This window comes from Nerophis lumbriciformis, linkage group LG21 (assembly GCF_033978685.3).
Source record: "Nerophis lumbriciformis linkage group LG21, RoL_Nlum_v2.1, whole genome shotgun sequence".
NCBI classification, from domain to species: domain Eukaryota; kingdom Metazoa; phylum Chordata; class Actinopteri; order Syngnathiformes; family Syngnathidae; genus Nerophis; species Nerophis lumbriciformis.
The window spans coordinates 2720174-2745328 of NC_084568.2; the positions used below are offsets into that span (position 1 = coordinate 2720174).

The window sequence follows — 25155 nt, forward strand, 5'->3', positions numbered from 1 at the left end:
TTCGTGCGCACGAGATACATGTCTAAAAACAAAAACAAAAATAATTTTTTTTAAATAATTTTATAAAAAGAAACTATTTCGTGCGCACGGGATAAATGTCTAAAATATATATATATATATACGGTATATATATATATATATATATATATATATATATATTTTAAAATAATTTTATAAAAAGAAACTATTTCGTGCGCACGAGATACATGTCTAAAAAAGAAATGTATACAATTAAAAAAATATATATATAATTTTTTTTAAATAATTTTATAGAAAGAAAGTTTCTCGTGCGCACGAGATACATGTCTAAAAAAAATTTACACATTTAAAAAAATAATAATTTTATAAAAAGAAACTATTTCGTGCACACGAGATACATGTCTAAAAAAAAAAAAATTATAGTTTTTTAAAATAATTTTATAAAAAGAAACTATTTCGTGCGCACGAGATACATGTCTAAAAACAAAAACAAAAATCATTTTTTAAAAATAATTTTATAAAAAGAAACTATTTCGTGCGCACGGGATAAATGTCTAAAAAAAAATGTACACATTTAAAAAAATAATAATTTTATAAAAAGAAACTATTTCGTGCACACGAGATACATGTCTAAAAAAAAAAAATTATAGTTTTTTAAAATAATTTTATAAAAAGAAACTATTTCGTGCGCACGAGATACATGTCTAAAAACAAAAACAAAAATAATTTTTTTAAAATAATTTTATAAAAAGAAACTATTTCGTGCGCACGGGATAAATGTCTAAAATATATATATATATATATATATATATATATATTTTAAAATAATTTTTTAAAAAGAAACTATTTCGTGCGCACGAGATACATGTCTAAAAAAAAATGTATACAATTAAAAAAAAAAATATATAATTTTTTTTAAATAATTTTATAGAAAGAAAGTTTCTCGTGCGCACGAGATACATGTCTAAAAAAAAATTTACACATTTAAAAAAATAATAATTTTATAAAAAGAAACTATTTCGTGCACACGAGATACATGTCTAAAAAAAAAAAATTATAGTTTTTTAAAATAATTTTATAAAAAGAAACTATTTCGTGCGCACGAGATACATGTCTAAAAACAAAAACAAAAATAATTTTTTTTAAATAATTTTATAAAAAGAAACTATTTCGTGCGCACGGGATAAATGTCTAAAATATATATATATATATACGGTATATATATATATATATATATATATATATATATATATATATTTTAAAATAATTTTATAAAAAGAAACTATTTCGTGCGCACGAGATACATGTCTAAAAAAGAAATGTATACAATTAAAAAAATATATATATAATTTTTTTTAAATAATTTTATAGAAAGAAAGTTTCTCGTGCGCACGAGATACATGTCTAAAAAAAATTTACACATTTAAAAAAATAATAATTTTATAAAAAGAAACTATTTCGTGCACACGAGATACATGTCTAAAAAAAAAAAAATTATAGTTTTTTAAAATAATTTTATAAAAAGAAACTATTTCGTGCGCACGAGATACATGTCTAAAAACAAAAACAAAAATCATTTTTTAAAAATAATTTTATAAAAAGAAACTATTTCGTGCGCACGGGATAAATGTCTAAAAAAAAAAAAAATATATATATATATATATATATATATTTTAAAATGATTTTATAAAAAGAAACTATTTCGTGCGCACGAGATACATGTCTAAAAAAAAAATGTATACAATTAAAAACATATATATATAATTTTTTTTAAATAATTTTATAGAAAGAAAGTTTCTCGTGCGCACGAGATACATGTCTAAAAAAAAATGTACACATTTAAAAAAAAAAAAATTTTATAAAAAGAAACTATTTCGTGCACACGAGATACATGTCTAAAAAAAAAAAATTATAGTTTTTTAAAATAATTTTATAAAAAGAAACTATTTCGTGCGCATGAGATACATGTCTAAAAACAAAAACAAAAATCATTTTTTTAAAATAATTTTATAAAAAGAAACTATTTCGTGCGCACGGGATAAATGTCTAAAATATATATATATATATATATATATATTTTAAAATAATTTTATAAAAAGAAACTATTTCGTGCGCACGAGATACATGTCTAAAAAAAAAAATTATAATTTTTTTTAAATTATTTTATAAAAAGAAACTATTTCGTGCACACGAGATACATGTCTAAAAAAAACACACATTTTTTTTAATATTTGATATATTTTTTTAAATGTCAAATATGCAAAAAAACAAGAGCAAGCCTGATCCAATACAGAGCTGTAGCCTTAACAGCCATTATAACAAAATGAAAACAATGGAGAATAAAAAAGGAAAAAATTAACTAAATGAGCAATGGACTTTCTTTTTTTTTTTTACATATTTGAAAAGGAGTGAGAAGAAGTTTACACTTATTTAATCCAACCCCTTTTCTTTAAATCATAAATTACTCTGAGCTAGAACTACCTGTCCGCTCTTTGTACAAACGGTATTTACGGTAGATTAAATAATTAAATGTAAAAAACAACATTCAGTATATAAAATTCCAACACAAAATAATGTTACACAAATTCAGTGTCTAAAAAAAAAAAAAAATTATAATTTCTTTTTATAATTTTATAAAAAGAAACTATTTCGTGCGCACGAGATACATGTCTAAAAAAAAATGTATACAATTAAAAAAAAAAAAAAATTTATAAAAAGAAAGTTTCTCGTGCGCACGAGATACATGTCTAAAAAAAAATGTATACAATTAAAAAAAAAATATATATAATTTTTTTTAAATAATTTTATAGAAAGAAAGTTTCTCGTGCGCACGAGATACATGTCTAAAAAAAAATGTACACATTTAAAAAAAGAATAATTTTATAAAAAGAAACTATTTTGTGCACACGAGATACATGTCTAAAAAAAAAAATTATAGTTTTTAAAAATAATTTTATAAAAAGAAACTATTTCGTGCGCATGAGATACATGTCTAAAAACAAAAACAAAAATAATTAAAAAAAAAAAATTTTATAAAAAGAAACTATTTCGTGCGCACGGGATAAATGTCTAAAATATATATATATATATATATATATATATTTTAAAATAATTTTATAAAAAGAAACTATTTCGTGCGCACGAGATACATGTCTAAAAAAAAAAATTATAATTTTTTAAAATAATTTTATAAAAAGAAACTATTTCGTGCGCACGAGATACATGTCTAAAAAAACAAAAAATTTTTTTTTAATATTTGATATATTTTTTTAAATGTCAAATATGCAAAAAAACAAGAGCAAGCCTGATCCAATACAGAGCTGTAGCCTTAACAGCCATTATAACAAAATGAAAACAATGGAGAATAAAAAAGGAAGAAATTAACTAAATGAGCAATGGACTTTTTTTTTTTTTTTTTTACATATTTGAAAAGGAATGAGAAGTTTACACTTATTTAATCCAACCCCTTTTCTTTAAATCATAAATTACTCTGAGCTAGAACTACCTGTTCGCTCTTTGTACAAACGGTATTTACGGTAGATTAAATAATTAAATGTAAAAAACAACATTCAGTCAACACAAAATAATGTTACACAAATTCAGTGTAAAAAAAAAAAAAATCTTCATACTCTTGCTGCATTTATTTCACATTGCGGTGGCTTTTCTAAAATGCACATAGAATAAAAAAAGAATCCAACACTTTAATAAAAAAAAAAAGCGGCTTTTTATTCAAACTGGTGTTACACAATAATAAGACACCAACTTTTGCATTCATACAATTATAATACCATGATTGTTTTTTTTTTGTTCCATGTCCCAATCTGATGTGCTTAAAAAAAAAAAAAAGGCGACAAAGGAACGTGTGTGTGTGTGTGTGTGATTGGACTTACGTGAAGGACCAAGCTCGGTTAGTTTCAAAGAGAAACCTTGAAGAGCTTCACCGTGGACTTCAGTTGTACAAACATTTGAAAAATGTGATACTGTTACTGGCTATACAAAAATATACAGTGATTGTTTATCAAGTTTAAAAAGAACTAAAGCAGTCATTACCTAAAAGTGTAAACGTCTATACCTAAATGATTCATTGCATTTTCACCGACACCCCATATGAGTCATTTCTAATGTGTGGATGTACATTATGGGTTGCAATTTGGTGGCAAAACCAATGATACAGGCAGTTGTGTTCAGACAGTAATGACTACAGTAACATACGTGATAAATAGGAACGAAAACAGTAGAATAAGATCAATGGCGTGATCATTGAACAGCTTTAAAAGGAGGACCTGAAGGAGTTGTGGTGTGGTCAGTTAGTAGCCAGAGGACGTGCAAACTTCAGCGAAAGGTTCGGACATCCGTGCAGAAAACCTGAGAAAGTGTTTGTATACTGTAAGTGTGTGTGTGTGCAAGCAGCACGACCAGGTTAGAAAAAGTAAACCAGTGTTAAGTATGTTACTATGGAGCCCCTAAAGGGACATGGAGGAAAATATTTTTTTTATAATTAAAAAAAATTTTTTTTTTTAGACATGTATCTCGTGCGCACGAGAAACTTTTTATAACATTATAAAAAAATAAAAAATAAAAATTATATATATTTTTTTAGACATGTATCTCGTTCACAAGAGAAAGTTTCTCGCATTTCTAAAAAAAAAGAAAAAAAAATGTATACAATTAAAAAAAAAAAAAAAATTTTATAAAAAGAAAGTTTCTCGTGCGCACGAGATACATGTCTAAAAAAAAAAATTGTATACAATTTAAAAAAAAATAATTTTTTTATCAAAAGAATCTATTTCGTGCACACGAGATACATGTCTAAAAAAAATATATATATATAATTTTTTTAAATAATTTTATAAAAATAAACTATTTCGTGCGCACGAGATAAATGTCTAAAAAAAAATATATATATATATTTAAAAAAAAAAAAAAAGTATAAAAAGAAACTATTTTGTGCGCACGAGATAAATGTCTAAAAAAAAATAAACATATATATATATATTTAAAAAAAAAAAATTTTATAAAAAGAAACTATTTTGTGCGCACGAGATACATGTCTAAAAAAAAAAAAATTATATATTTTTTTATAATTTTATAAAAAGAAACTTTTGTGCGCACGAGATACATGTCTAAAAAAAAAAAATTATATATATTTTTTTATAATTTTATAAAAAGAAACTATTTTGTGCGCACGAGATAAATGTCTAAAAAAAAAAATATATATATATATATATTTTTTTTTAAATAATTTTATAAAAATAAACTATTTTGTGCGCAAGAGATACATGTCTAAAAAAAAAATATATATATATTTTTTTATAATTTTATAAAAAGAAACTATTTTGTGCGCACGAGATACATGTCTAAAAAAATATATATATATATTTTTTAATAATTTTATAAAAAGAAACTATTTCGTGCGCACGAGATACATGTCTAAAAACAAAAAAATATACATATATATTTTTTTTATAATTTTATAAAAATTAACTATTTCGTGAGGATGAGATACATGTCTAAAAAAAAAATGTATACAATTTAAAAAATATATTATTTTATAAAAAGAAAGTTTCTCGTGCGCACGAGATACATGTCTAAAAAAAAAAATTATACAATTAAAAAAATATATAGTTTTTTAAAAATAACTTTATAAAAATAAACTATTTCGTGCGCACGAGATACATGTCTAAAAAAAAAATGTATACAATTTTTTTTTTTAAATAATTTTATAAAAAGAAAGTTTCTCGTGCGCACGAGATACATGTCTATAAAAAAAAGTATACATTTAAAAAAATAATAATTTTATAAAAAGAAACTATTTCGTGCACACGAGATACATGTCTAAAAAAAAAATTATAGTTTTTTAAAATAATTTTATAAAAAGAAACTATTTCGTGCGCACGAGATACATGTCTTAAAACAAACAAAAAAATTATATATATTTTTTTATAATTTTATAAAAATTAACTATTTCGTGCGCACGGGATAAATGTCTAAAAAAAAAAAAATATATATATATATATATATATAATTTTATAAAAATAAACTATTTCGTGCGCACGAGATACATGTCTAAAAACAAAAAATATATAAATATTTTTTTTAATAATTTTATAAAAATACATTATTTCTTGCGCATGAGATACATGTCTAAAAAAATTATAAAATGTTTTTTCTCCCCCATGTCTCTTTAGGGGCTCCGTATGTTACTGTTCTTGTGGAGGAAAAAAAAACACATAGAAAAATACATCTCTATTCTTACTTGCTGGTGTAGAAAAAATAAAATTGCCTGTAAAATAGAGGAAAAAATGTACGATTTTTGTGCATTATTTAAAAAAATAAAAATAAAAATGATATAGCCACTCAAAAGATGAAGGAAATTCATCAAACACCCGCAAAAAGCCCGTTGGGACATTTTCAACAAACTTGCCATACAACGTTCCACTGACCATCCCTAGGCTACATCTACCGTCTTCTACAACTACCAAACACTCTTACATCCTTACTTACTTACACAGTAGGGGTGCACAAAATCATCGATTCACATCCATCCCCATTCTAAAATCAATTATTTAAAAAAAAATCATTCTTTAAGGCCATCTCCATGCAACCGTGTTGAATCGAGAACTGAATCTGAATCGAATACCGTATTTTTCGGACTATAAGTCGCAGTTTTTTTTTCATAGTTTGCGACTTATACTCAGGAGCGACTTATGTGTGAAATGATTAACACATTAGCGTAAAATATAAAATAATATTATTTATCGCATTCTAGACGTATAAGATTTCATGGGATTTAGCGATTAGGAGTGACAGATTGTTTGGTAAACGTATAGCATGTTCTATATGTTATAGTTATTTGAATGACTCTTACCATAATATGTTACGTTAACATACCAGTTGGTTATTTATGCCTCATACAGGTAAAAGCCAGTAAATTAGAATATTTTGAAAAACTTGATTTATTTCAGTAATTGCATTCAAAAGGTGTAACTTGTACATTATATTTATTCATTGCACACAGACTGATGCATTCAAATGTTTATTTCATTTAATTTTGATGATTTGAAGTGGCAACAAATGAAAATCCAAAATTCCGTGTGTCACAAAATTAGAATATTACTTAAGGCTTATACAAAAAAGGGACTTTTAGAAATGTTGGCCAACTGAAAAGTATGAAAATGAAAAATATGAGCATGTACAATACTCAATACTTGGTTGGAGCTCCTTTTGCCTCAATTACTGCGTTAATGCGGCGTGGCATGGAGTCGATGAGTTTCTGGCACTGCTCAGGTGTTATGAGAGCCCAGGTTGCTCTGATAGTGGCCTTCAACTCTTCTGCGTTTTTGGGTCTGGCATTCTGCATCTTCCTTTTCACAATACCCCACAGATTTTCTATGGGGCTAAGGTCAGGGGAGTTGGCGGGCCAATTTAGAACAGAAATACCATGGTCCGTAAACCAGGCACGGGTAGATTTTGCGCTGTGTGCAGGCGCCAAGTCCTGTTGGAACTTGAAATCTCCATCTCCATAGAGCAGGTCAGCAGCAGGAAGCATGAAGTGCTCTAAAACTTGCTGGTAGACGGCTGCGTTGACCCTGGATCTCAGGAAACAGAGTGGACCGACACCAGCAGATGACATGGCACCCCAAACCATCACTGATGGTGGAAACTTTACACTAGACTTCAGGCAACGTGGATCCTGTGCCTCTCCTGTCTTCCTCCAGACTCTGGGACCTCGATTTCCAAAGGAAATGCAAAATTTGCATGGTTGGGTGATGGTTTGGGGTGCCATGTCATCTGCTGGTGTCGGTCCACTCTGTTTCCTGAGATCCAGGGTCAACGCAGCCGTCTACCAGCAAGTTTTAGAGCACTTCATGCTTCCTGCTGCTGACCTGCTCTATGGAGATGGAGATTTCAAGTTCCTACAGGACTTGGCGCCTGCACACAGCGCAAAATCTACCCGTGCCTGGTTTACAGACCATGGTATTTCTGTTCTAAATTGGCCCGCCAACTCCCCTGACCTTAGCCCCATAGAAAATCTGTGGGGTATTGTGAAAAGGAAGATGCAGAATGCCAGACCCAAAAACGCAGAAGAGTTGAAGGCCACTATCAGAGCAACCTGGGCTCTCATAACACCTGAGCAGTGCCAGAAACTCATCGACTCCATGCCACGGCACATTAACGCAGTAATTGAGGCAAAAGGAGCTCCAACCAAGTATTGAGTATTGTACATGCTCATATTTTTCATTTTCATACTTTTCAGTTGGCCAACATTTCTAAAAATCCCTTTTTTGTATTAGCCTTACACAATATTCTAATTTTGTGACACATGGAATTTTGGATTTTCATTTGTTGCCACTTCAAATCATCAAAATTGAATGAAATAAACATTTGAATGCATCAGTCTGTGTGCAATGAATAAATATAATGTACAAGTTACACCTTTTGAATGCAATTACTGAAATAAATCAAGTTTTTCAAAATATTCTAATTTACTGGCTTTTACCTGTATATGTTATAGTTATTTGAATGACTCTTACCATAATATGTTACGTTAACATACCAGTTGGTTATTTATGCCTCATATAACGTACACTTATTCAGCCTGTTGTTCACTATTCTTTATTTATTTTAAATTGCCTTTCAAATGTCTATTCTTGCTGTTGGCTTTTATCAAATACATTTCCCCCCAAAAATGCGACTTATACTCCAGTGCGACTTATATATGTTTTTTTCCTGCTTTATTATGCATTTTCGGCCGGTGAGCCTTATACTCCGGTGCGACTTATACTCCGAAAAATACGGTAGTCACCCCCCGGGGAGTTGGAATCATATCAAATCGGCAGGTGCCCAAAGGTTCCCACCCCCTTCACACAGGTTCTGGAACCCTCCATCGTTAAAAAAATTTAAAAAAAAAATGCATATAAGACTTGTCAATAAACTTAAAAAAGGCAGAATATCGGTAGTATACATCCAAGTATTGTTGAATGGTGCTAAACAAGCCAAGCTTTTTCGAGAAATGATTGACGAGTATAACTGGCACGTTAAGGGAGTGGCAAGAACTGGTCCTGCTCTGCCAGCACCAGAGTTGCAAAAACCATTAGAATCCTGCTACTGGTCTGCAGTTGCTGAGCGTGTCCTCTGGGTGGCAGTAAAAGAATTGGCATCGTTTTTTGTGCGGTCAGGAGCATCAGTGCACACACTCATATCTGCGTCAGATCCACGTTGAACGTCCAGGACCGCTTCATGGAGTCTGCTCACTTGATTAGTCCCAGTCTTTGCATTGATAATGTAGTCAATCGACCTTTTTTCAAAAAAAAAAAGCAGCAATTTTCAATCCATCAGTTCATGGAAGGAGGAGAGCTTTTCCGTGCATTCCCGGGGGCACTCATTCCTAGCGCCGCCACCCGATCTTTCATGTTTAAGTCCGCGTACGAATACAAAAGACAAAATAATGCGACTGTAGGCAAAGGTGCGGGGGAAAAAGCTTGCATCATTTTGTGTTTTTATACTTCGATTCGACCCACTTTAGCAGTGTTTTTTTTTTGTTTTTGTTTTTTGATGTGCTCGCAGCAAAAAAAGGAGAGAGCTGGTTTTTTAACAGTTAGGCATGATTAAGATCAAAGAGTGGCTGGATGAAGACTTGTGAGGACTCTCAGGCAGTCCGCTCCTCAATAGTGGGTTTGTTGGTGGGGATGGGCTGCGCGGCGTACACACTCCGACTCCGGCTGCCCACGCTCTGGAAGTAAGGGTGGGTAAGTGCAACGAAGGCAGATATCCTCCTGGAGGGGTTGAAGGCCAGGAATTGCTGTTTGGAAGACACGGGGGGAAAGGGAAAATGAAAATTATATTCCCTTTCAGATGTGTTGCAGTGTAAACATGTGTTGAAACTAGTGACCGCCGATATTATCGGACGATAAATGCTTTAAAAAGCAATATCAGAAATTATCGGTATTGGTTTCATCCATCCATCCATCCATCTTCTTCCGCTTATCCGAGGTCGGGTCGCGGGGGCAGCAGCCTAAGCAGGGAAGCCCAGACTTCCCTCTCCCCAGCCACTTCGTCCAGCTCCTCCCGGGGGATCCCGAGGAGGCGTGTCCTGGGTCTTCCCCGTGGCCTCCTACCGGTCGGACGTGCCCGAAACACCTCCCTAGGGAGGCGTTCGGGTGGCATCCTGACCAGATGCCCGAACCACCTCATCTGGCTCCTCTCCATGTGGAGGAGCAGCGGCTTTACTTTGAGCTCCCCCCGAATGACAGAGCTTCTCACCCTATCTCTAAGGGAGAGCCCCAAACTCATATGGGCCGCTTGTACCCGTGATCTTGTCCTTATAACCCAAAGCTCATGACCATAGGTGAGGATGGGAACGTAGATCGACCGGTAAATCGAGAGCTTTGCCTTCCGGCTCAGCTCCTTCTTCACCACAACGGATCGATACAGCGTCCGCATTACTGAAGACGCCGCACCGATCCGCCTGTCGATCTCACCATCCACTCTTCCCTCACTCGTGAACAAGACTCCGAGGTACTTGAACTCCTCCACTTGGGGCAAGATCTCCTCCCCAACCCGGAGATGGCACTCCACCCTTTTCCGGGAGAGAACCATGGACTCGGACTAGGAGGTGCTGATTCTCATCCCAGTCGCTTCACACTCGGCTGCGAACCGATCCAGTGAGAGCTGAAGATCCTGGCCGGAGGAAGCCATCAGGACCACATCATCTGCAAAAAGCAGAGACCTAATCCTGCAGCCACCAAACCAGATCCCCTCAACGCCCTGACTGCGCCTAGAAATTCTGTCCATAAAAGTTATGAACAGAATCGGTGACAAAGGGCAGCCTTGGCGGAGTCCAACCTTCACTGGAAACGGGTTTGACTTGCTGCCGGCAATGCGGACCAAGCTCTGACACTGATCTGACACAATCAGACAGTCCGATACCCCATACTCTCTGAGCACTCCCCACAGGACTTCCCGGGGTACACGGTCGAATGCCTTCTCCAAGTCCACAAAGCACATGTAGACTGGTTGGGCAAACTCCCATGCACCCTCAAGGACCCTGCCGAGAGTATAGAGCTGGTCCACAGTTCCACGACCAGGACGAAAACCACACTGTTCCTCCTGAATCCGAGGTTCGACTATCCGGCGTAGCCTCCTCTCCAGTAACACCTGAATAGACCTTACCGGGAAAGGCTGAGGAGTGTGATCCCACGATAGTTGGAACACACCCTCCGGTTCCCCTTCTTAAAGAGAGGAACCACCACCCCGGTCTGCCAATCCAGAGTATCGGTTTCCAAAAGTAAAATTTGTGACTTTTTAAAACGGCGCTGTGTACACGAACGTAGGGAGAGGTACAGAGTAGAGATGTCCGATAATGGCTTTTTTGCCGATATTTCGATATGGTCCAACTCTTAATTACCGATACTGATATCAACCGATACCGATATATACAGTCGTGGAATTAACACATTATTATGCCTAATTTGGACAACCGGGTATGGTGAAGATAAGGTCCTTTTTAAAGAAAATAATAAAATAAAATAAGATAAATAAATTTAAAAAAAATTCTTGAATAAAAAAGAAAGTAAAACAATATACAAACAGTTACATAGAAACTAGTAATGAATGAAAATGAGTCAAATGAAGTGTTAAAGGTTAGTACTATTAGTGGACCAGCAGCACGCACAATCATGTGTGCTTACGGACTGTATCCCTTGCAGATTGTATTAATATATATTGATATATTAGGGCTGCAACTAACGATTAATTTGATAATCGATTACCGTATTTTCCGCACTATAAGGCGCACCTAAAAACCACAAATTTTCTCAAAAGCTGACAGTGCGCCTTATAACCCGGTGCGCTTTATATATGGATAAATATTAAGATTCATTTTCATAAAGTTTCGGTCTCGCAACTTCGGTAAACAGCCGCCATCTTTTTTCCCGGTAGAACAGGAAGCGCTTCTTCTTCTACGCAAGCAACCGCCAAGGTAAGCACCCGCCCCCATAGAACAGGAAGCGCTTCTTCTTCTACTGTAAGCAACCACCCGCCCGCGTAGCAGAAGAAAAAGCGCGCGGATATTATCATTTCCTTTGTGTGTTTACATCTGTAAAGACCACAAAATGGCTCCTACAAAGCGACAGGGATCCGGTTCATGAAAAGACGCAATCTCTCCATCCGCACACGGACTACTATTTCACAGCAACTGATATTCCTGTGAACCGCACTGTGGATACAACGGGAGCACGTACGGTGAATATTCGCACCACAGGGAATGAGAAGTCATCCTTCACTGTGGTTCTAGCTTGCCATGCTAATGGCCAGAAACTTCCACCCATGGTGATATTCAAAAGGAAGACCTTGCCAAAAGAGACCTTTCCAGCCGGCGTCATCATAAAAGCTAACTCGAAGGGATGGATGGATGAAGAAAAGATGAGCGAGTGGTTAAGGGAAGTTTACGCGAAGAGGCCGGAAGGCTTTTTTCACGCAGCTCCGTCCATGTTGATATACGACTCCATGCGCGCCCACATCACGCTGGTTTTTAATATATTATTAAAGTTTGACTGACCTATCTGACTGTTTTTTTGACATTCCTTTAGCGCAGTTAGATGCGGCTTATAACACGGGGCGGCTTATAGGTGGACAAAGTTTTGAAATATGCCGTTCATTGAAGGCGCGGCTTATAACCCAGGGCGCCTTATGGTGCGGAAAATACGGTAAATTAATCGCCAACTATTTTTATAACCGATTTTAATCGATTTAATCAATTAGCTGTTGCAGCCCTAATTGATATACAATGTAGGAACCAGAATATTAATAACAGAAAGAAACAACCCTTTTGTGTGAATAAGTGTGAATGGGGGAGGGAGTTTTTTTTGGGCTGGTGCACTAATTGTAAGTGTATCTTGTGTTTTTTATGTTGATTTAATAAAAACAAAAAAAAACAAAAAAAAAAACGATACAGATAATAAAAAAAACGATACCGATTATTTCCGATATTGCATTTTAAAGGACATCTCTAGTACAGAGCGCCAATTAATCCTTAAAGGCACTGCCTTTGTGTGCCGGCCCAGTCACATAATATCTACGGCTTGACACACACACACACACAAGCGAATGCAAGGCAAACTTGATCAACAGCCATACAGGTCACACTGAGGGTGGCCGTATAAACAACTTTAACACTGTTACAAATATGCGCCCACACTGTGAACCCACACCGAACAAGAATGACAAACACATTTCGGGAGAACATCCGCACCGTAACACAACATAAACACAACAGAACAAATACCCAGAACCCCTTGCAGATGCTTGTTTTCATTCAGAAAAAAATCTACCTCTCACACGTGATGACAAGGAGAAAAAGAATTAGCCCACTCTTTGAGCTCCATCTGTTGCACAAATAGACTAATAGTCTGGACTGAGTGAAGCTGTTTTATTTATGTTTTGTGCCTTTTTTACCCATGCACTTTAAAGGATGGCTGTGTTTTCTACTAGTCTAGACTGAAGCAGTTTTATCAATGTTCATGCACTTTAAAGGATGGCTGTGTTCTACTAGTCTAGACTGAAGCAGTTTTATTAATGTTCATGCACTTTAAAGGATGGCTGTGTTCTACTAGTCTAGACTGAAGCAGTTTTATTAATGTTCATGCACTTTAAAGGATGGCTGTGTTCTACTAGTCTAGACTGAAGCAGTTTTATTAATGTTCATGCACTTTAAAGGATGGCTGTGTTTTCTACTAGTCTAGACTGAAGCAGTTTTATTAATGTTCATGCTCTTTAAAGGATGGCTGTGTTTTCTACTAGTCTAGACTGAAGCAGTTTTATTAATGTTCATGCACTTTAAAGGATGGCTGTGTTTTCTACTAGTCTAGACTGAAGCAGTTTTATTAATGTTCATGCACTTTAAAGGATGGCTGTGTTCTACTAGTCTAGACTGAAGCAGTTTTATTAATGTTCATGCACTTTAAAGGATGGCTGTGTTCTACTAGTCTAGACTGAAGCAGTTTTATTAATGTTCATGCACTTTAAAGGATGGCTGTGTTTTCTACTAGTCTAGACTGAAGCAGTTTTATTAATGTTCATGCACTTTAAAGGATGGCTGTGTTCTACTAGTCTAGACTGAAGCAGTTTTATTAATGTTCATGCACTTTAAAGGATGGCTGTGTTCTACTAGTCTAGACTGAAGCAGTTTTATTAATGTTCATGCACTTTAAAGGATGGCTGTGTTTTCTACTAGTCTAGACTGAAGCAGTTTTATCAATGTTCATGCACTTTAAAGGATGGCTGTGTTCTACTAGTCTAGACTGAAGCAGTTTTATTAATGTTCATGCACTTTAAAGGATGGCTGTGTTCTACTAGTCTAGACTGAAGCAGTTTTATTAATGTTCATGCACTTTAAAGGATGGCTGTGTTTTCTACTAGTCTAGACTGAAGCAGTTTTATCAATGTTCATGCACTTTAAAGGATGGCTGTGTTTTCTACTAGTCTAGACTGAAGCAGTTTTATTAATGTTCATGCACTTTAAAGGATGGCTGTGTTCTACTAGTCTAGACTGAAGCAGTTTTATTAATGTTCATGCACTTTAAAGGATGGCTGTGTTCTACTAGTCTAGACTGAAGCAGTTTTATTAATGTTCATGCTCTTTAAAGGATGGCTGTGTTTTCTACTAGTCTAGACTGAAGCAGTTTTATCAATGTTCATGCACTTTAAAGGATGGCTGTGTTCTACTAGTCTAGACTGAAGCAGTTTTATTAATGTTCATGCACTTTAAAGGATGGCTGTGTTTTCTACTAGTCTAGACTGAAGCAGTTTTATCAATGTTCATGCACTTTAAAGGATGGCTGTGTTTTCTACTAGTCTAGACTGAAGCAGTTTTATTAATGTTCATGCACTTTAAAGGATGGCTGTGTTTTCTACTAGTCTAGACTGAAGCAGTTTTATCAATGTTCATGCACTTTAAAGGATGGCTGTGTTCTACTAGTCTAGACTGAAGCAGTTTTATTAATGTTCATGCACTTTAAAGGATGGCTGTGTTATCTACAAATCTAGTCGGGGGGTGTATATTGTAGCGTCCCGAAAGGGTTAGTGCCGCAAGGGGTTCTGGGTATTTGTTCTGTTGTGTTACGGTGCGGATGTTCTCCCCAAATGTGTTTGTCATTCTTGTTTGGTGTGGGTTCACAGAGTGGCGCATATTTGCAACAGTGTTAAAGTTGTTTATATGGCCACCCTCAGTGTGACCTGTATGGCTGTTGACCAAGTATGCCTTGCATTCACTTGTGTGTGTGTGAAAAGCCTTTAAGGTTAAGTGGCGCTCTGTACTTCTCCCTACGTCCATGTACACAGCGGCGTTTTAAAAAGTCATACATTTTACTTTTTGAACCCGATACCGATAATTTTGAAACCGATATTGATCATTTCCGATATTACATTTTAAAGCATTTATCGGCCGATAATATCGGACTGCCGATATTATCTAATTATCTAATTGAAACATTTGTCAAGTAAAGCCTGGGCGATAATGGCTGAAAACGGTATCATGATTAGGATTGTACGGTATACCGGTACCACGATACTAATGAATCATATTCGGTACTATACCGCCTCTAAAAAGTACTGGTACCCCCACCACTCCCTTTTTATTAACGGGCATGACGGCGCGTCGTCGTCCCGTCGTGACATTGCTAGCAGAGGAGCATGTTCGGCAGCGCACACACACAGAGTACTTACAAGCAGACACAGTGTGTAGACAGAAAAGGGACAATGGACGCATTTTGGCGTAAAAAGTAAAGATAAAGGTGAAGTTATTACACTGAAACACCCTCAGGAAGTGTTTTAGCTACTTCTAAATCACTAATCCTTGCCTCCTTGGCGACAAATAAAGTACGTTTCTTACAAGTATCATTATCACTGGAGGACGAGGAATAGCTAAACATGCTTCATTACACACCGTAGGAGGATACAATAGCTCACTGGCGTCACAATGTAAACAAACGCCATGGGTGGATCTACACCTGACATCCACTGTAATGATACCAAGTACAATAGCTTATCTAGTCGATACTGCTATGATTACATCGATATTTTTTTTAGCATCACAAAATCTTTTTTTTAAATGTATATTATGTTTATAAAGTCAGTAAATACGTCCCTGGACACATGAGGACTTTGAATATGACCAATGTATGATCCTGTAACTACTTGGTATCGGATCGATACCTAAACGTGTGGTATCATCCAAAACTAATGTAAAGTATCAAAGAAGAGAAGAATAAGTGATTATTACATTTTAACAGAAGTGTAGAGAGAACATGTTGAAACAGAAAATAAGCAGATATTAACAGTAAATGAACAAGTGGATTAATAATCAATTTTTACAGTTTGTCCCTCATAATCATACTTGCCAACCTTGAGACCTCCGATTTCAGGGGGTGGGGCGGGGGGGGGGGTGGTTGGGGGCGTGGTTAAGATATACATATATATATATATAAGAAATACTTGACTTTCAGTGAATTCTAGGTATATATATATATATATATATATATATATATATATATATATATATATATATATATATATATATATACACATACATATATATATACATATAAATAAATAAAATAAATACTTGAATTTCAGTGTTCATTGATTTACACATACACACACATAACACTCATCTACTTATTGTTGAGTTAAGGGTTGAATTGTCCATCTTTGTTCTATTCTCTGTCACTATTTGAGAACACACACATTATACAAATATACATTATAAAATCAATAAGAAAACGGGAGCTCTAATTTGGGAGTCTGAATTAGGATCAGAAGTTCCTATATAAACATTGCGCACTCACGTCGCCTTTTTGTATTGATTACTGCAGCTGTGCACTGGATTCATTCACAAATACAAACTACAACTCACAAACACTTTAGAGTTAGGCTCCACCATCAGAATGTGTACTTAAACTTATAAAGATCACATGGATATTATTCAGTGAGTTGATTCACCAAAACTAACCTGTTATACAGGAGGAAAAAGCACACAGGACGTTTCAATTGTTCACAGACTGGTCGCGCTCATCAGAATGACAAGACACTTCCGGTCTGCAGGTGATAGCATTCAATTGGGAAGAAATGCCCTACTGCCCCCTACTGACCAATGTGAATACTGATAAATGTGTAATGACAGCTCCAAAAACGAATTCAAACCACAAAATAAAATAAATAAATCAATACAAAAATGTGACACATTATGGGTGGGTCACATATGCATGTACAGTAGATGGCAGTATTGTCCTGTTTAAAAGTGTCACAACATTGCTGTTTACGGCAGACAAACTGCTTTACGGGGGACGAAAACTTGACTGCTGTTGTTGTGTGTTGTTACCGCGCTGGGAGGACGTTAATGAAACTGCCTAACAATAAACCCACATAAGAAACCAAGAACTTGCCCTCGATCATTAGCTGTTTATATTGTGGGAAAGCGGACGTGAGAACAGGCTGTCAACACGTCACTCAGGTCCGCATGGAGCTGGAGGGGGCGTGGCCTCCAGCTCCGCATGAATTTCGGGAGATTTTCGGGAGAAAATTTGTCCCGGGAGGTTTTCGGGAGAGGCGCTGAATTTCGGGAGTCTCCCGGAAAACCCGGGAGGGTTGGCAAGTATGCTCATAATGTGTACAAAATAATAGGTGTATAAATGACACAATATGTTACTGCATAGACTAATTAGGAGTCTTTGTTTGTTTACTTACTACTAAAAGACAAGTTGTCTAGTATGTTCACTATTTTATTTAAGGACTAAATGACAATAATAAACATATATTTAATGTACACTAAGATTTTTCTGCTAAAATAAAGCCAATAATGACATTTTTTTGTGGTCCCTTTTATTTAGAAAAGTATCGAAATACATTTTGGTAGCGGTACCAAAATATTGGTATCAGGACAACCCTAATCATGATATAAATGTTTTATACCAGTTGATATTGATATTAATAATAATGATGGTTTGACAGCCTTTTTTTCCCTCTCCGTTTTTCAGTTAAGACTCGAGTGAAGTCGAAAAGGTGCGGCCATTATATGGAAGACATGTTGCATGGTTCCAGTACGCACCAATAGGAGGGCCCGCCCTTGCTCGTCGATGTCGGGAACCAAGTCTTCTATTGGCTTAGCAGGTCGCGGGGAGAAGGCACTCTGTGGTAGGGCCACCTCCTGGGGCCAGTCCTCTGCCGACGGGACCCCGACCACACTGTGGGGAGGATGGTAAATATGAGGAGTCTACCCTCTGGTGGTGAGTCACACGGATGTGCCAATACTCACTCAAAGATTTTACCCAGCTGATCAACATCTGAGTTACCGCGGAACAGAGGTCTGTGAATGAGAAGAAGCCGTTAATCTATACAGTATATATTCCATAAATAATATATATACATATACAGTATATATTCCATAAATAATATATATACATATACAGTATATATTCCATAAATAATATATATACATATACAGTATATATCCAAACATATTGTTGGGTATTGTGGGCAAACAGCTCCATTATGGTGACATACATAAAGTGTATGTAAACTTTTAATTGCGACTGTAGCGTGAAACAATGTAGACACTAAATACAGCATTATTTACATGTGAATAATATAAATACAGTCTATTATACAGCATTATTCACATGTGAATAATATAAATACAGTCTATTATACAGCATTATTTACATGTGAATAACATAAATAGTCTATTATACAGCATTATTCACATGTGAATAACAAAAATGCAGTATATTATACAGCATTATTCACATGTGAATAACATAAATAGTCTATTATACAGCATTATTCACATGTGAATAACATAAATGCAGTATATTATACAGCATTATTCACATGTGAATAACATAAATACAGTCTATTGTACAGCATTATTCACATGTGAATAACATATATACAGTCTATTATACAGCATTATTCACATGTGAATAACATAAATACAGTCTATTATACAGCATTATTCACATGTGAATAACATAAATGCAGTATATTATACAGCATTATTCACATGTGAATAACATAAATACAGTCTATTATACAGCATTATTCACATGTGAATAATATAAATAGTCTATTATACAGCATTATTCACATGTGAATAATATAAATACAGTCTATTATACAGCATTATTCACATGTGAATAATATAAATACAGTGTTATACAGCATTATTCACATGTGAATAATATGAATACAGTCTATTATACAGCATTATTCACATGTGAATAATATAAATACAGTCTTTTATACAGCATTATTCACATGTGAAAAACATAAATACAGTCTATTGTACAGCATTATTCACATGTGAATAACATAAATACAGTCTATTATGCAGCATTATTCACATGTGAATAACATAAATACAGTCTATTATACAGCATTATTCACATGTGAATAATATAAATACAGTCTATTATACAGCATTATTCACATGTGAATAACATAAATACAGTCTATTGTACAGCATTATTCACATGTGAATAATATAAATACAGTATTATACAGCATTATTCACATGTGAATATAAATACAGTCTATTATACAGCATTATTCACATGTGAATAATATAAATACAGTCTGTTATACAGCATTATTCACATGTGAATAATATAAATACAGTCTATTATACAGCATTATTCATATGTGAATAATATAAATACAGTCTATTATACAGCATTATTCACATGTGAATAACATAAATACAGTCTATTTTACAGCATTATTCTCATGTGAATAATATAGTCTATTATACAGCATTATTCACATGTGAATAATGTAAATACAGTCTATTATACAGCATTATTCACATGTGAATAATATAAATACAGTATTATACAGCATTATTCACATGTGAATAATATGAATACAGTCTATTATACAGCATTATTCACATGTGAATAATATACATACAGTCTATTGTACAGCATTATTCACATGTGAATAACATAAATGCAGTATTTTATACAGCATTATTCACATGTGAAAAATATAAATACAGTCTTTTATACAGCATTACTCACATGTGAAAAACATAAATACAGTCTATTGTACAGCATTATTCACATGTGAATAACATAAATACAGTCTATTATGCAGCATTATTCACATGTGAATAACATAAATGCAGTATATTATACAGCATTATTCACATGTGAAAAATATAAATACAGCCTATTATACAGCATTATTCACATGTGAATAATAAAAATACAGCCTATTATACAGCATTATTCACATGTGAAAAACATAAATACAGTCTATTGTACAGCATTATTCACATGTGAATAACATAAATACAGTCTATTATGCAGCATTATTCACATGTGAATAACATAAATGCAGCCTATTATACAGCATTATTCACATGTGAAAAATATAAATACAGCCTATTATACAGCATTATTCACATGTGAATAATAAAAATACAGCCTATTATACAGCATTATTCTCATGTGAATAATATAGTCTATTATACAGCATTATTCACATGTGAATAATATAAATACAGTCTATTATGCAGCATTATTCACATGTGAATAATATACATACAGTCTATTATACAGCATTATTCACATGTGAATAACATAAATAGTCTATTATACAGCATTATTCACATGTGAATAACATAAATACAGTCTATTGTACAGCATTATTCACATGTGAATAACATAAATACAGTCTATTATACAGCATTATTCACATGTGAATAACATAAATGCAGTATATTATACAGCATTATTCACATGTGAAAAATATAAATACAGTCTATTATACAGCATTATTCACATGTGAATAATATAAATACAGCCTATTATACAGCATTATTCACATGTGAATAACATAAATACAGTCTATTATACAGCATTATTCACATGTGAATAATATAAATACAGTCTATTATACAGCATTATTCACATGTGAATAACATAAATTCAGTCTATTATACAGCATTATTCACATGTGAATAACATAAATGCAGTATATTATACAGCATTATTCACATGTGAAAAATATAAATACAGTCTATTATACAGCATTATTCACATGTGAATAATATAAATACAGCCTATTATACAGCATTATTCACATGTGAATAACATAAATACAGTCTATTATACAGCATTATTCACATGTGAATAATATAAATACAGTCTATTATACAGCATTATTCACATGTGAATAACATAAATTCAGTCTATTATACAGCATTATTCACATGTGAATAACATAAATGCAGCCTATTATACAGCATTATTCACATGTGAATAACATAAATACAGTCTATTATACAGATCTGCGTTTTGTGTGAGCGCAGTCAAGTAGAATTGGTAACAGAACCGACAAAAGGGAGGACTGCTGGAGGTTCCTGTGGCTTTGGAGGCCCGTGGGCGTCCGCTGCCTGCTTTGGCAACCAGGCACAAATTCCAGTAGTCAGCATCAGAAGAACCCAAAGCTTTGGACGGGACCAAACGAAGCGTTCGGTGTGCGCTTTCGCGTTCAATGTGAATGTTTGTCAGAAAATAGGAGGCCCGTGAATGAAACGTGTGATTATCCTCCAAGAGAAAGGAAGACTGGGAACTAGACCTTCCTGCTGACGGAAATAGGGGAGGTGTTGATGTAAAGGAACTTGATTTGAACAATACCTGTTGTGTTCTACAAGACCGTCTCACATGATGTCTGCTTTACTTTACAAAAAAGTAGCCCGGAAACGGTCTGTAAAACCAAATCTATGCAAAATTTGGACCAAAAAAACATTATGTAGACCTCAAGGAAGTGTTTTAAATGTCACATGTCATAACTTTCTTTATAGTAGGCTACCAGACCTGTTGGACTAAGAAGACGTCTGGATGTCACACTATGAATATACTGAATGTGTTCTTGGTAACGTAAGCACTTTAAATGTCTTTTCTACAGATCAATGTCAACATTATTTGACACAAGAGTCTAACTGGTTGAAATGACCCAGATATTCGGTGACCACAGATGATGCGCTAGCTGTCCAAAGTCCAGACCCAGAGTGGACCACTCATCTGTGCATCAGTTGGGGACGTCTCTGCACTGCTGACCTGTCCACTCAAGATGATCTCCTGCTGGCCCCACTATGAACTGGACTCTCACACTATTATGTTAGATCCACTATGGACTGGACTCTCACTATTATGTTAGATCCACTATGGACTGGACTCTCACTATTATGTTAGATCCACTATGGACTGGACTCTCACTATTATGTTAACTGGACTCTCACACTATTACCGGTATGTTAGATCCGCTATGGACTGGACTCTCACTATTATGTTAGATCCACTATGGACTGGACTCTCACACTATTATGTTAGATCCACTATGGACTGGACTCTCTCACTATTATGTTAGATCCACTATGGACCTGACTCTCTCACTATTATGTTAGATCCACTATGGACTGGACTCTCACACTATTATGTTAGATCCACTATGGACTGGACTCTCACCATTATGTTAGATCCACTATGGACTGGACTCTCACTATTATGTTAGATCCACTATGGACTGGACTCTCACACTATTATGTTAGATCCACTATGGACTGGACTCTCACACTATTATGCTAGATTCCCTATGGACTGGACTCTCACACTATTATGTTAGATCCACTATGGACTGGACTCTCACTATTATGTTAGATCCACTATGGACTGGACTCTCACTATTATGTTAGATCCACTATGGACAGGACGTTCACACTATTATGTTAGATCCACTATGGACTGGACTCTCACTATTATGTTGGATCCACTATGGACTGGAATCTCACAATTATGTTAGATCCACTATGGACTGGACTCTCACACTATTATGTTAGATCCACTATGGACTGGACTCTCACACTATTATGTTAGATCCACTATGGACTGGACTCTCACACTATTATGTTAGATCCACTATGGACTGGACTCTCACACTATTATGTTAGATCCACTATGGACTGGACTCTCACTATTATGTTAGATCCACTATGGACTGGACTCTCACACTATTATGTTAGATCCACTATGGACTGGACTCTCACACTATTATGTTAGATCCACTATGGACTGGACTCTCACTATTATGTTAGATCCACTATGGACTGGACTCTCACTATTATGTTAGATCCACTATGGACTGGACTCTCACACTATTATGTTAGATCCACTATGGACTGGACTCTCACACTATTATGTTAGATCCGCTATGGACTGGACTCTCACACTATTATGTTAGATCCACTATTGACTGGACTCTCACACTATTATGTTAGATCCACTATGGACTGGACTCTCACACTATTTTGTTAGATCCACTATGGACTGGACTCTCACACTATTATGTTAGATCCACTATGGACTGGACTCTCACACTATTATGTTAGATCCACTATGGACTGGACTCTCACACTATTATCTTAGATCCACTATTGACTGGACTCTCACACTATTACGTTAGTTCCACTATGGACTGGACTCTCACACTATTATGTTAGATCCACTATTGACTGGACTCTCACACTATTATGTTAGATCCACTATGGACTGGACTCTCACTATTATGTTAGATCCACTATGGACTGGACTCTCACACTATTATGCTAGATCCACTCGACGTCCATTGCACCGGTCATCCCATTGGGTTGAGTTTTTTCTTGCCCTGATGTGGGATCTGAGCCGAGGATGTCGTTGTGTCAGTAAAGTTCCTTGGGTGAATAATGTACACTCACTACACCGGTATGTTTTAACGCTTTCATGGCGAGTTTACTGACAGATATAAGTTAGAACTTTACACTACTTTATAATAGAAATGGCAACAGCGGAGGATGAATGTCACATAACAAGAAGATAGAGGAAAAAAAAGAAGCTTATTGACTACGGCATCGGCACGGACTACACATTTTCAGGACTTATGCAGATCCCAAATACACAATCAGCAGGTACCAGAAGGTAAAAAAAAGTTGCTTTTGCATAATTATTGTGAAACAAAAGGCCAGATAATATGTCTGCTAGTGGGTGCCATTTTGCGGTCCTTATACACACACCATAGTAATACTTGTATCTCTGACTACGGTAGCCGTAATGGGCCGACAATCCATCAAGCGGTGCGGCTTCAAAGTCCTACTAAAACATTTTGACGGATTTTCGAGCGCCGTGTGTAATGTCCTTTATTTTCAATGGAACATTTGAAGTTTCGGCGGTGTTTACCGGCGTCGTATTGCAGCTCACACCTAACTCCTATGTGTTGGAATAATTATTTGTAAGTTATCACAAAAGAAACGTTGTATTATGAATGCTGTCTTTCGAGGCCTAACAAGAGGAAGAAGGCTCGTGAAACGCCACTGTGATTTCAACACGGACAGATGGCAGGATCTGCTCAACTCCCAGAGGAACTCTCTTTGAAGTGTTAAACGAACTCTCTTTGAAGTATTTCACAAACTCTCTTCCAACTATTTAGTAACTGAAGTCAACGCTATTTACGACCCGCTGCCCTCTTGAAGTCCCTGTGGTCAGGAGACGGGAGGGGTTATCCATTGTCCTCCAACACCTGCCCCAGCTGGATCCAGGAAGAGCCCAAGCCCGAGAAATCCTCTTCTTGGACTTCAAAGCGACCGAAAACAATGACTCTTTTACACACTTACCATTCCTGCTGTGACATATGTTGGTGCGTGAACATGGAACATCTGAATTAAAAGAGGAGACGAAAACCTTCTTCGTCAGAGCGTGGTGCAGGACTGTACAGAGAGTGCAGTGGCCATGTCTCTCCTCAATATTGAGTCCAAATTGAATTCTGTCTCTGTTTGATTCCTTGCCTTTTGTCTTGTTTAATAGATGTCCTGTGTTTGAACGTGACACTATGTGTGACTGCCATCTACTGGTCACACTTATCATTACACCATGTACCAAATAAAATTGCTTTGACGTCGGTAAGCACAACCAGAATTATTCCGTACATTAGGCGCACCGGGTTGTCGAGTTTTGAGAAAACGAAAGGATTTTAAGTGCGCCTTATAGTCGGAAAAATAGGGTATACTGTTCAAAACTAAGAGAGACAGGCAGATAGACATTTTACAGTGATTGTCACATGCTTTAAATAATCTCCTCTGCCTCAATA

The 25155-nt window shown here is 35.0% G+C and overlaps 1 protein-coding gene across 2 annotated transcripts in view; it reads right to left on the minus strand.

Annotated features, from left to right (window-relative positions):
* Window positions 1-8462: 8462 nt before the first annotated feature.
* Window positions 8463-25155, minus strand: part of cdk6 (cyclin dependent kinase 6) — a 219962-nt gene continuing 203269 nt past the window's right edge. For both annotated transcript variants that reach the window (XM_061983240.2, XM_061983239.2), the window contains exons 6-8: window positions 18290-18340; window positions 18083-18218; window positions 8463-9781 (exon numbers count right to left, since the gene is read on the minus strand). In XM_061983240.2, coding sequence (XP_061839224.1) covers window positions 9629-9781; window positions 18083-18218; window positions 18290-18340 — 340 coding nt within the window. In that variant the 3' untranslated portion in view covers window positions 8463-9628. The remainder of the gene's footprint in view (window positions 9782-18082; window positions 18219-18289; window positions 18341-25155) is intronic.